Below are 13,671 nucleotides of genomic sequence, written 5' to 3'. Positions count from 1 at the left end.
AACACATTTCTAGCTCTTGTTTGAAAACTGATTAATGTTTTCGTTTTGAGGCTCTCGTTTATCTTTTGTTTATCCTATCTTCAAAGAACACTTACTATGTATGCTTTTTCTTGCCAAATGAATCATCATCAACTTCAATTAACTCATGAAAATGTAGATGCTTATACTCGGCTCAAACGAATCACGAGAAACGAGTTGTACAAACGATTCTCTTTCGAAATATTATAGGCACGTACATATCTGCTTATGTTGCTATAGATTTAGCTTTGCAGCCGTCATCAAGAGAACTGATGCATTTATTGTGGTCGGTCAAAGTTTTATGAGTTCTCATTTCAAAGCAATTAAAAAATAAGGGGGGATACAGAAATTAATGCTGGGAAACGGTTAGAAAAAAAATCTTTGTAAAAACTTCTACCTCCCATGAGGAGTATGGGAGTATCATCTGTGTTGATGAGTTTCTTGTGAAACCTCTCTGTAGACTATCGTAATCTGTAATCAACCAATCACAGACTTGATACGGATATTTCATTTTCTTTTGTTCCATCCTGTCTTCACCCAAAGGGGTGTCCTCAAACTCAAAGTCAGTATCTTCAAAACAGGGAGCTCTTGAACTAGGGTCCGTATTTATGTATTAAAGAACCAAGAGATCAAATTTTATTATTTTACTGTTCGATACTTTCCTTGTTCCCGTTAACTTCAAATTCTCTCCTTCTTATTGATGCTCTCTAATCAAAGTCTACAAATATCACAAGAAGAGTTTTGATTTATTTGAAATAGTTGCAAAACGCGGTCGTGGTAAAATAGAGAATTATATTCGTGTCGTTTGCCCAAGGTTTACTACACAATTGCATTACCAGTAAATTGAAAAGTAATGTTAAAGCAGATGAAAAGATAATGCAATTTCAATTATTATTGATTCAGCAAGTCATCGGTTATTATGGGAGTTCTGTATTGAAATTTCCTCTATTGGCTAAAAATGAGGTGAGGTTCAATAATTTCCGTTTCAACATTTAGGGTGAACGTTGAAAGGTAAATTTGATTACTAGGTACTCTTTTTTCTTTCTACTTTGAATACTTTTATACATCCATTTACCTATAACAAAACTGAACATTACCTATACCTACCGTCTTGACCACTACACCGCCGAGGCAGGTTATTGGGAGTTCTGTATTGAAATTTCCTCTATTGGCTAAAAATGAGGTGAGGTTCAATAATTTCCGTTTCAACATTTAGGGTGAACGTTGAAAAGTAAATTTGATTACTAGGTACTCTTTTTTCTTTCTACTTTGAATACTTTTATACACCCATTTACCTATAACAAAACTGAACATTACCTATACCTACCGTCTTGACCACTACACCGCCGAGGCAGGTTATTAGGCCAACATTATTATATTTATAATATTATTACTGTATTATTTATGAATCACAAGATATAGATACATGATTGGTAACCTTACGTCTAGTATGTGTGCATAGAATGTTCTTGTTCAGATAAAAGAAAATAATAAATTTTACCGATACCCAGGTATCTAACATTTTCGAGACATTTATAACAAGCTACAATATTTACAAGAAAATGATATTCTTTAATTTAGTGCCAATTTATTCATTTTGATATTTATTGGGCTTGAAAAGAGAATTCGTGTTTTTTGAAATTTGATTCTGGAGTCGACTACAGTAGACGAGTATTTATCTATCTAGGGTCATCTACATCAGTTGTAACTAGTGGATAACCAATAACCAACCATAGATTTGCACACAACAGAATTGATTTCATAGGAAAGAACAGATATGTGAAGCTATGAAATGATATGCCAAACAATGCGTTGACCTATCAGTTGTAACTAGTGGATAACCAATAACCAACCATAGATTTGCACACAACAGAATTGATTTCATAGGAAAGAACAGATATGTGAAGGTATGAAATGATATGCCAAACAATGCGTTGACCCATAGGTTTTAGTACCCACTATCCATAATAAACCATTAAATTACAAGTCCACTGAAGATCTATCACGACAATACGAGAATTTGGCAAAGAATTCACCTGTCCAACGGTATTCAGACATAAAATTTTGCCAAGTATCAATCCATAAATAATATAAATGCGCCTATTTCATTTAGATAATATGTGTATACAAAAATCCTAGACTCCTATGTAACACGGAAGAATGTGATTAACAAACCAGAATATGAATTAAATGTGGACTGAGTCTGAGTATTGTGTTTTATGAAATTTCCCATGTAAGGTCAATTGTTCTCAGACGTGAAGATGCAATACTGACCTCAGTGTTGGAATAATTATGTTTTGAGTGAAGTAAGGTCACAGCAATTTTCTTAACATCTAAGGTAATTATAATTGTTTTTAAGGAACATCCTGAAATAACCAGTACCATTTTAATTCTTCCTGCAGTAACTTCATCGTTTGAGAGGGTTCTTATGGCTTTATCCTAAGTGTTTCGTGCTAAAGAACCTTTGGCGAATTTACTCTTCTTGGAAGATTAGTCGAATGTTTTCGACACACCAAGAATTGAACCCGGATTTGCCTCTAGTTTTCTTTCCTTTGCAAGACCTCACCTCACTGCCTCCACCATAATATTAAATTTCCTCTTCGATTTTTGCGATAGTTCTGGGGAAATGGTTCTATTTTTTCAACTGAAATTCTATTCGTCCAACATCAACCATTTTACCTTGACCCGAAGTTAACCTTTAGTTTTTATACATTAGCTCTAAGCATGTCAATCAAGTGCAATACAAAATTTCAAGCAATACAGAAATTCTTTTCACTCTTTGAGTTGAAGATTCCTCCTATTTAATTTCTAACCAGACATTTGTTTTGCAATTTAAAATACCTATTTCGTCAATCTATTTTTAACTCTTATCCTGTTCCCGAAGTGTTTGAACGCAAGATAACATGTAATACCAACGTACCTAAATTTTAGGTAATGTATAAAAATACCTAGTAGAGCTACATAAAGTTAAGATATATATAGCCTATCACGTCTGGAATTTAAATGATTTGTTTAGGCGCCGTTGCTTTATCATCATTCATTCTAGGTTTCGAAATACATACATGTACAAATATCTTAGTTGTAATAATTCATATAAGTACATATTATTACCTACTTGATTCTCATAAATAATAATAATATTAGGTAGGATTACTCGTACCTTTATGTATAGAAAGGAAAATGATAATATACTATTGAAACCTTGGAACTCCAAATTTACAATGCAAAGTATTAACATTTTACTGTTATTTTGTGATTACAAAACTGGAACTTTACCTTCTTTTTAGTAGGTTCCGGAAACCGAAGATCAAACATGAAAAAAATGAACAAATTTTGCGATTTCGTTGGAATTTTTATCCGAGATTCCTAGGAGTGTTTCACACTTGATTTGAACATTTGACCTAGGAGACTTACAATCTATTTTTGTGATAATTTATATTAAATAATGTTAAATAACTTTTGAGATGTATTTTCTTTTGAACAAAATAATATATAAGAACATACAATCTATCTAGACCTTGAAAACTAAGGGATTAGCGACCATTAAGTAAGTATTTAATTTGCTTTATACATTCCCAATATTGTTATCATCCCTTTATTTTTGACGTAGAGATAAAAGTCCTTTTATAATGTACTTTTCTATCGATAAGTATAGTTACTTGTATTGTTTCTACAGAATTATACACATACACCGTACATAATTATTATAATTAATAATTTATGTAAAAAAATATCTAATAGGTACACAGTAAAAAAAAGGAAACCTATTTTTTTCTATGTTTCTGTTATCTTACTTTTTCTCTCTGTCAGTTTATTAATTTCTTTTATATTTTCATTATTTACTTTTTCATTTTTTTCTATGTTTCTGTTATCTTACTTTTTCTCTCTGTCAGTTTATTAATTTCTTTTATATTTTCATTATTTACTTTTTCTTTTCAAAGAAGTAGAATATTATGTTAAATGGTACGTAGGTAAGTCGAGATTGTTCGAGCAATAATCTCGCTCCTGGATTATAATTTTTCGCATGTTGTTGAAGTTTTTTAATAGTCAATGTAATAAAACTGTAGAAATGCTTTTTTGCTGTCCATTAGACAATTTCAATGTGCCAATATACTATAGAACGGAATGAAACGAAAAATGTTTTGTCCTTTTTACTTTCCTTATTTCAAAGCCTGTGAAAGCCTCGATATAGGGTCCTTATTCCATGAAGGTACTGTACACTTTACAACTGCAATGAGAGAAGGGAAAAAGCGAAGTGCAAAGTAGATTTGTGGAGGACTATAAAGATTGTCTAAGGAAATTCATTGATCCTTTTAGTCTAGAATTGATTTATCTCTGCAACTATTTAATTTATTTAAATTATTCTCCCTCTCCCTCTGTATTTATTTAATTAAATGTAAATTGAGTATACCTACTCTGCCTTCGGGTATAACCGTATAACCTACCTATTTTTTATTTCCTGTTTCTTTCTTTATATGTATAGTATGTATACCTACCTTAGTAAGTAATTTTTTATCATACCGACCCTTTTATAGATCAAAAATATTAAGTGCAAAGTAGATTTGTGGAGGACTATAAAGATTGTCTAAGGAAATTCATTGATCCTTTTAGTCTAGAATTGATTTATCTCTGCAAATATTTAATTTATTTAAATTATTCTCCCTCTCCCTCCGTATTTATTTAATTAAATGTAAATTGAGTATACCTACTCTGCCTTCGGGTATAACCGTCTAACCTACCTATTTTTTATTTCCTGTTTCTTTCTTTATATGTATACCTACCTTAGTAAGTAACTTTTTATCATAGCGACCCTTTTATAGATCAAAAATATTTTCATGTGGTAGCCGTACCTAAAGGTTTCTATTTTGAAATGTCCAAATTATTTTTCAAATGATAGGAAAAAAAAAAAAAACATTTTTATCTGCTTATTGGGGGTGTTTGTTTTCATGTAATTATGTGTATCATAAAATATGTATTTCAAAAAATTATATTTTCCATATTAGGTACTTTGGAATACCTAGGTATTATAAATATTTTCAAATACATGAAAAAAACATTTTTATCTGCTTATTGGGGGTGTTTGTTTTCATGTAATTATGTGTATCATAAAATATGTATTTCAAAAAATTATATTTTTCATATTACTTTGGAATACCTAGGTATTATAAATATTTTCAAATACATGAGTAGGTATTTGAATTTGTTTTCAAATACTTTCTGAAGAATATGACATGGATCATGAATGTTTTGATTTGCCCTTACAACATTTCAGCCTAAGGTACCTACTCCCTGCTCTAGGGTAATATAACCGGGTAGCACAATCTAATCGTTTACCCCTATGGAAGTGCTAGTAGAAATCCAAACTTGATTATATACCGGATACAAAGGAATCCATCGTAAGAAGGCTTAACCATAAACCCATTTTATGATCATCCCAGGCAATAATCGTTTACCCCTATGGAAGTGCTAGTAGAAATCCAAACTTGATTATATACCGGATACAAAGGAATCCATCGTAAGAAGGCTTAACTATAAACCCATTTTATGATCATCCCAGGCAGAATTGCGGTTTCGTAGTAGATTTTGGAACCATTCGCAATATTGTCGTGAAGTGCTTTTGCAGCAGATAATTATTTAAATAGACGAAGATTTCGTTAAATAGGTAATTTCCAGTAGTGCCTCATGAACTCATTTGAAGAAGTATGAGATTCAAAATTTAATCTTATGGAACAGGGCCCAAGTGCATACAGTAAAAAATCCCACAAGCAAGAAATTTCCCCACTGGTCCCAAAAATTCCCTTATTCAAAAATTGAAAGTCACCCATCAAAAATGGAGGACTGTCGTTTCGATTAATCGGTTTGCGTGGCGCTAAAATTTGAAATTGAAATTTCATTATCAAGTTCATCATCATCATTGCTGACTGCTGGGAATCTAGGATTCTTGGATTTCTTGGCCCCTTATTCAAAAATTGAAAGTCACCCATCAAAAATGGAGGACTGTCGTTTCGATTAATCGGTTTGCGTGGCGCTAAAATTTGAAATTTCATTATCAAACACAAAACGCAATCACATTGCTGATTGCTGACTGCTGGAATTCTTGGATTTCTTGGCTCTTCTTCAAACTTCTAACTTCAAGGGAACTTTGATTTCTCAACTTCTAGTGTCCTCCTTTGACTAGAAAATGTAGAAATCAAAGGAAAGAAGGAAGCAGTCCCAGTTATTCATTACATTCACCCAGTTCCAGACTTCAACAATGTCAATACCTAATCATCTTCTGTGGTAAGTGAATTTGTATTTTCAGGCAAATTTTGTAGAAAAGTAGAACTTCCATGGCATAGAAATAAGTTAGACAATAGACCATTGGCTTCTTTTCATCACTCTATGCGCCATCACTGAAATGGTTAACCATGCAATGGAACAAGTGAAATAACATGAATAATGGACTAATGAAATGACAGTTAGTCAACTGCTCACATTGTTTACAGTGAGAATTGAAACTCCGTTCTTACATATGGCATATAGGTAATATCACTTGGTAGCTTGCTTATGTTGATCACTCACACTTTAGAAACCATGATGCGTAAGTCAGAAGCTTTTTCTGCCACACATGTTCCAGCAATCACAAGTGTGAGTGGCCAGCATTATACTTTGAATCGGCAGATTGAAACTCTACCAAATTATTATTATTTTCAACCTCATCTTGTGGTGAGATACAAGTTGTATAAGTAGGTATGCTTGCATGCGCAAGTGCTTATGAAACTTGTGTTTGATCTCTTTATTAGCTCTGTGTGTGTTTTTTTTTTTACTTTCTTTTTCCAAGTAGACAAGACAGTATTTTTTACTTATAGATGGGTTTATTTTCCATTTTTGGACCATTTTTGGATTTAAATCTCATTGGTATGTGCACAGGATTAGTTAATTTGCTGAATAATGATTTTCAACCCAGAAACATCCCATAATTAGGGTGTGTTTATGTACTGGGCTGAGATGAGCTCAGGATTTATTGGAAGAGGACGCTATTAGTAGTGACATGAACATCCCCTCTCTTGAAAATTTACAATATCTACTTGATACTCACTCGGACAATTTAGAAGAGAAATTTTATGGATACAAAGGAAAAGCTTTCAGATCAATGCAAGTATTCAAGGAAGACTTACTCATGGCATCCAAGTATCGTAATGTACGATGTATAGGCACATACAACTTTGCACCTGTAAATATGGATAACAACCATTCAACTTTCCCCTGTAGCATTGCATTCAACAAGAGTAACACTGACTTATCCGTCTCAGGAACCGACAATTGTATTAATTTATTCAAATACAATATCGATGTAGAATCAGATGTCCCGTCATTATTATCGAGACCCTACCTGGTGGCCAAACACAATGACCACGTGTCATGTACGAGCTGGAATCAATTCCATGAAAATATTTTAGCCTACTCTACTCTGGGAGGTGTAGTATTCGTCTGGGACTTGGAGCATTCTGTAAACAAATTTTTTACCTGGTTTCGGGAGAACAACATACCATGCCGAAGTGTAGCATTCAGTCCATTTGATCCAAACGTGTTTTGTTCAAGCTTTGATGATGGCACTATAAAATTTTGGGATCAAAGGTCGAAAAAAATGATAGGAGCCTACAAACTTGAAAGCAAAATAACTGAAGTCAATTTTAATCCATGGCTTCCCTATAACCTACTTTTTACGACTGAGAACGTTGTCATGCGCTGTGATTTGAGATACCCCCTAAACACACTAACATGCTTCAAAGGTCATACTAGCTCCGTCGAATCAGTCAAACTCGTCAGCAAATATGAGAATATATCTTCTGCTATTGGCAATGAAGTAATGTTATGGAACATCCACAGTAAGGGGAAGCCCTTATTGACATACAGAGTAGACGCCTGTGAAAACAACACTCACGCCGTTACAATCGCAACAAATGGTGACTTGGTTGCTATTGGCTCAGTGAATAACTACTTGAAAATTTTCCACAAGAAATTATCCAGACACTTATTTAGCTACACATTCTACGCTCCAAATGCTGCCGAAGATCATATTTCAGCTCTATGCTTTCACCCTCAAAGACAAGAGCTTGTTGCTGCCGACAATAGGGGAATCATCAAAATCATACGTTTGGAAGAAAAATCAATTTCGAAAGTAGAGAGACGTAGAAGAGGTAATGTAATAAATTATTCAACTTAAATACTAAGTACTTCTTCAACGTTTATAGGTACGATATTAATATATTAATAATATTTTGATCTTTTCTTGGTCCTCTAGCTTTTATTATCATTTTTCTCTAGGAGAAATATCTGCTAGCCATGGAAAATCACTAAGTACTTCTTCAACGTTTATAGGTACGATATTAATATATTAATAATATTTTGATCTTTTCTTGGTCCTCTAGCTTTTATTATCACTTTTCTCTAGGAGAAATATCTGCTAGCCATGGAAAATTGTTAAACTTTTAGGAGACAAAATTAAAATGCAAAAGAAACACATTGCACATTCTTGTTTCAGGAACTCCGAAAAACAACCGCAACAATGTTTGATTCACTGGCATGGTAAGAACAATGATTATATTTTTCACCGTTAAGATGCTGTCAATGGAACATTGGACCAGCCTAAATAATAGCTGTGAGTCGGTATTGTAGGCTTGAAGCTTTGGTTTTCCTTAATTTCTTGCATGTCCCCAATGTAGTGTTGTGCTGCCTGCTAAGAATGCCGTAGATATGAATATTTCGGACGTAAACATGAGTATTCCAGACATAAGTATCTAACATTTTCGAGACATTTATAACAAGCTACAATATTTACAAGAAAATGATATTCTTTAATTTAGTGCCAATTTATTCATTTTAATATTTGTATTGGGCTTGAAAACAGAATTCGTGTTTTTTGAAATTTGATTCTGGAGTCGACTACAGTAGACGAGTATTTATCTATCTAGGGTCATCCAAAAAGTAAAAAATGAATTCAGATTGTACAAGTTGCGGAAAAAAAATCAAAATTTCGAATTTCCCGCCAACTTTACACGCTCAAAGGCTGAGAATGGCCTAGCTCAGCCCAGTACATAAACACAGCCTCAAGTAACAAATTTTGTAAAAAGTTAACATGAAGAAAGCCTGTAATATTGGAGTTCTAGGTACCTACAAGTCATATTGTGTTGGATAGAATGAAGAGGAAGTGCCAGAAATTTGCTGGTAATCATTTGAAGTCACCAGGAGCTGAACTTATAAACTTGTTCAGAATTCATTAGGTAAATAATCTTGGACGGTTAAATGTTGGTAATCACTTTGTTGGTAAAACGATCATCCACAAGAGTAAGTAATGTTTCTGTTGTTTTTGTGTATAATAAAAGTGTAAACCTCGTCAGTTTGGATTTTGGAATGGCCTTCAAAATTCTGCTTTTCATCACCATTGAGACAGTTTATCAAAGAAAATCAGTCTCATTACACTCTTATTGGATGATTATGTTGGTAACTTTATTGTTGGTATCAGTAAGTTGGGAATCACTCAAGTCTTGAAAAGTAATTGTGTACATCATGTAGCAGAACGTAGAGTTTTGAAACCAATCTAATACTTCTATACGTTATGGATAACGTGTAGAATAACCATGATGTTTGCCAACCTCCGGAACGGAGACGGCACCTCAAGAAGAAAGAAGAAGAAGAAGAAGAAGAAGAAGAAGAAGAAGAAGAAGAAGAAGAAGAAGAAGAAGAAGAAGAAGGAGGAGGAGGAGGAGGAGGAGGAAAAAAAATCAAGCAATTGATCCAGAACATATACTACAGAAAGATTATTTACAAGGTAAGTAAGGTATTAAATACAGAATGGAGGGAAAAGTCTATAGTAGATTACTTTTTTTTTCATTTGCTTTAAGTAGTAACAAATTACTTAGAGTTACTTTGTATCTCTAAGTAATAAAAGTAATCATATTTATTATTCCCTGTCTCCTTTTTTCTCTTTTGCCATCAATCCACCGAAAGAGGATTTTCATCCTCTTGATTTGTGGAAGGAACCATGCTCGGATTCTGTTCGGGCATAGTCCTCTAGCATTCTCTCAGAGGCTAATATGAACCTGTACGCCCGAGAGAAGTTACTTAAATGACCTTGTACAACTGTGTGCATTTCCGCTTTCAGTTACTAAATTCTCCCTCAATGATAAGTACTTAGATATCTAATATTTTGTTTACATTGACGAAAGAAAAAAAAAATCGATAGATTGTCATCAAAACACGGAGAGGACCTGTGACCACGTTGCAATGATGATCTCATTTTCACTTGCCACAAACCTAGTTATTGGCTGTAACTCTTCATTTCGTTACTACAACTACTTATTATGTTGTTTATTTATGCAATATCATTGTTTGAAAAACTTATATGTGATATGCATGTATCTATTGAAAAGAATAATGTTTTGGTATTGATCTACTTTTTTTGTGAGTTTTCTAACATCGCATCGGTTAAGTATGTAACCAATATACAATGTATACAAGATTATAGTGTAGTACTTAAGTCTGACCATCTAATCATCTCTTCGTCAAGTAACAAATAATGATTTGATGCTCTTTGTTTTTTTGTGGGTTTCAGATTTTTACCGAGCACAGAACAAAAGCTTACACAACGTAAGTTTCCAAGATGAAAGAAATCAAAACGTAATGTTAGAAGCTCTCATGGTTACCAATTTCAGCATTGTCACTGTACCTGCTGTGGAGACAAAGAAGTTCACCTCCACCAAAGCTTTAGTTTTAGAAGATATTACCAGAGAGTCAGTGGTCCAGAAGGTGTTGCCTGTACAGAAAAACAAATATTTGGATAAGAACAAAGGTATCAAGACTGAAGACTTGTATGTAGCGGGTTTCAACATTCCTTGTGTAGACCTGTGCCCTAAACTAGGGGATGGACTGAAAATTCTAATTCTCATCACCTCAGCACTTGATCATAGTGAAGCGAGATCTGCCATCAGACAAACCTGGGGTCATTACAATCTCAGAAATGACGTGGCTATTGCTTTTGTTGTAGGTATAGGAAGTGACTCAGGGAACCAAATAGTATGAAAATTCTAATTCTCATCACCTCAGCACTTGATCATAGTGAAGCGAGATCTGCCATCAGACAAACCTGGGGTCATTACAATCTCAGGAATGACGTGGCTATTGCTTTTGTTGTAGGTATAGGAAGTGACTCAGGGAACCAAATAGTGAGTGAAGAATCCAATCTCTATGGGGATATCATCCAGGGGAACTTTGTCGACTCCTATGACAATTTAACTCTCAAGACTGTAGCCATGATGGAGTGGATCCATGACTATTGTCCTGACACTCACTTTATCTTAAAGACTGATGACGATATGTTTATTAATGTGCCCAAACTATTGACGTTTTTAGTAAAACATCAAAATTCTAAGATGACATTTTTTGGTAGACTTGCCAAGAAATGGCGACCTATTCGTAAGTCTAGTTCTAAATATTACGTCTCCCCTGTACAATATTCTCCCAATATGTTCCCTGACTTTACCACAGGTCCCGCCTATTTATTTACCAGTGATGTAGTCAGTGATGTTTATACAAAAGCTTTAGAAACAACTTATTTAAAATTAGAAGACGTGTTCACGACAGGTGTGGTAGCCCAGTCGTTGAAAATCAAAAGACAACACGTCAATGAATTCTTCAACAAGAGAATTCCTTTGAACGCCTGTACCATCAAGAAGGGAATTAGCATACATATGATCAAATATCACGAACAGTTCGAGCTGTGGAAAAAGTTACTGGATGGCAGGTCGAAATGTAAGTAGCCCTTGCATCATTATATCCCTGGATCTTAGTGAAGATTTGTGCATACCACAGGTGATAAAAACAAGATCTTCCACAGAAGACTGGACATCTCGTATTAGTATCTATGACACTAGGCGATAGAAGTGTTCCGGTGTGATCATAAGGCAAATGACTATCTCATATGAACTTTAAAATTGTCCTTCTTCAGAATTTGATGGAACTCCATGTACATTGTACCTACGTCACTTAGAATTTCCATAAGCTTTGTTTAAGGTTAACTGGCTTTGTTTGTAAATGTTTTCAATTTAAATGTTGTTAAAAACCACACAAATTTCGCTTGTAATTTTATTGCCTACGATTGTAAACATTTCAATATATTGGTTTTTAGATTAATGGGGCTGTTGGAAATAACTTTTATTTCAAAAGATGAACTCCAAGTAATGTATTTCAATCTCATGACACCATGAGCCACTTTGTGAAAGTTTGGTATTTTTAAAGGCTACACTTAAATCGCATCATGTCAAAGGGCCTCGATAATCTCTGCCGAACAATTTGTAAGTACATGAAAATTTAATAAAAATACAAGACAAACTCGAAACTTTTTCTAAAATCAGATTCACAGGTCAAGCAAGCTAAATAAATCTGTCCTTTATTTTCAGTAAACAGTACTTGGAATTAATTTTAAAGTTAGAGAGTTTGAAACGTTGATCTGTTCAACATTATATCTAACCTAACACAGAAGTTTAAAAGTAGGTATTCAACTTATTGATTTACTATTAAGTAGGTATTATATTAATAATTGATGCCTAAATAATTAGACATCAATTATTAATATAATACCTACTTAATAGTAAATCAATAAGTTGAATACCTACTTTTAAACTTCTGTGTTAGGTTAGATATAATGGGATATTGAAAAGTCCTAGATAGGTGTGACCTAAAACCTGTATTATCTAATACGCCGTATAGCACTATCGAAAAAGTTAGATAAGAAGTTCAATCATTTTATGTTAGGGAAAAAAATATGGGGGAATTTCGCTCGACTGCACACGTCAAAATGTTTTTTCCCTGTGAAAGCTTCTTTCTAAATAGTAGATGAAACTATGACATTTACAACCACAAGTTAACAGGGTGTACCTAAAACCTGTATTATCTAATACGCCGTATAGCACTATCGAAAAAGTTAGATAAGAAGTTCAATCATTTTATGTTAGGGAAAAAAAATATGGGGGAATTTCGCTCGACTGCACACGTCAAAATGTTTTTTCCCTGTGAAAGCTTTTTTCTAGTAGATGAAACTATGACATTCACAACCACAAGTTAACAGGGTGTTTTTTTTCTAATCATTCGAAGTTCTAACTGTACACGTAAAATGTCATCAGATAACATACTCGTATACGTATACCTACCCAGTTACTTATTTATTCAAGATGTCAAGTACATATCTCTTGTTTGCTAATAGAATTAACATAAACAACTTGTATTACGACATACTTACGCGAGAACTTACGAAAAATGGCATAGCCTTCCCCGCCTTCCATTGACATCTGTCAATTTTAATGTCAATAACCCACCTTGAGCTAAAAGTTAAGGCTGAATAAAAAAGGCAAATGGCAATCGTAAGTTCATGCTTATCAATATAATTATGCATGAAGTGTGTGTTACTAACAAGTTTATGTGGCCTAAACTCAGATAAAAGTGAACATAACTAGGACTGATCTAAGATTGGTATTGCACTTTCCAACTTTCATCTCAGCCACTGCAAGAATAGATGAAATACCACCTATTTATTTCTGATGAAAATCCAGAAACTTTAGAGCACATTGTGAGAAGAACAATATCCAAGAAGATAAAAAGAAGGTGAAGAGGTGAAAA

At 33.7% G+C, this 13,671-nt stretch overlaps 1 protein-coding gene and 1 long non-coding RNA gene across 2 annotated transcripts; both read left to right on the top strand.

The window, feature by feature from the left end:
• The first annotated feature begins 6 nt into the window (after positions 1–6).
• LOC113470189 lies at positions 7–1,749 on the top strand. The gene is made up of 2 exons (XR_003393336.1): positions 7–1,153; positions 1,374–1,749. It is a non-coding gene; the product is annotated as an uncharacterized LOC113470189 (long non-coding RNA).
• A 4,842-nt stretch (positions 1,750–6,591) lies between these two features.
• LOC103515859 lies at positions 6,592–12,079 on the top strand. Its single transcript, XM_017446839.2, has 4 exons — positions 6,592–6,645; positions 7,016–8,198; positions 10,613–11,053; positions 11,200–12,079. The coding sequence occupies exons 1-4, from the start codon at positions 6,592–6,594 to the stop codon at positions 11,814–11,816; spliced, it is 2,295 nt and encodes a 764-aa protein (XP_017302328.1). The 3' UTR covers positions 11,817–12,079.
• Positions 12,080–13,671: the final 1,592 nt, after the last annotated feature.

This window comes from Diaphorina citri, unplaced genomic scaffold, assembly GCF_000475195.1.
Source record: "Diaphorina citri unplaced genomic scaffold, Diaci psyllid genome assembly version 1.1 scaffold1431, whole genome shotgun sequence".
In the NCBI taxonomy this organism is placed as follows: Eukaryota; Metazoa; Arthropoda; class Insecta; order Hemiptera; family Psyllidae; genus Diaphorina; species Diaphorina citri.
This window is presented reverse-complemented; position numbering and strand designations above follow the sequence as displayed.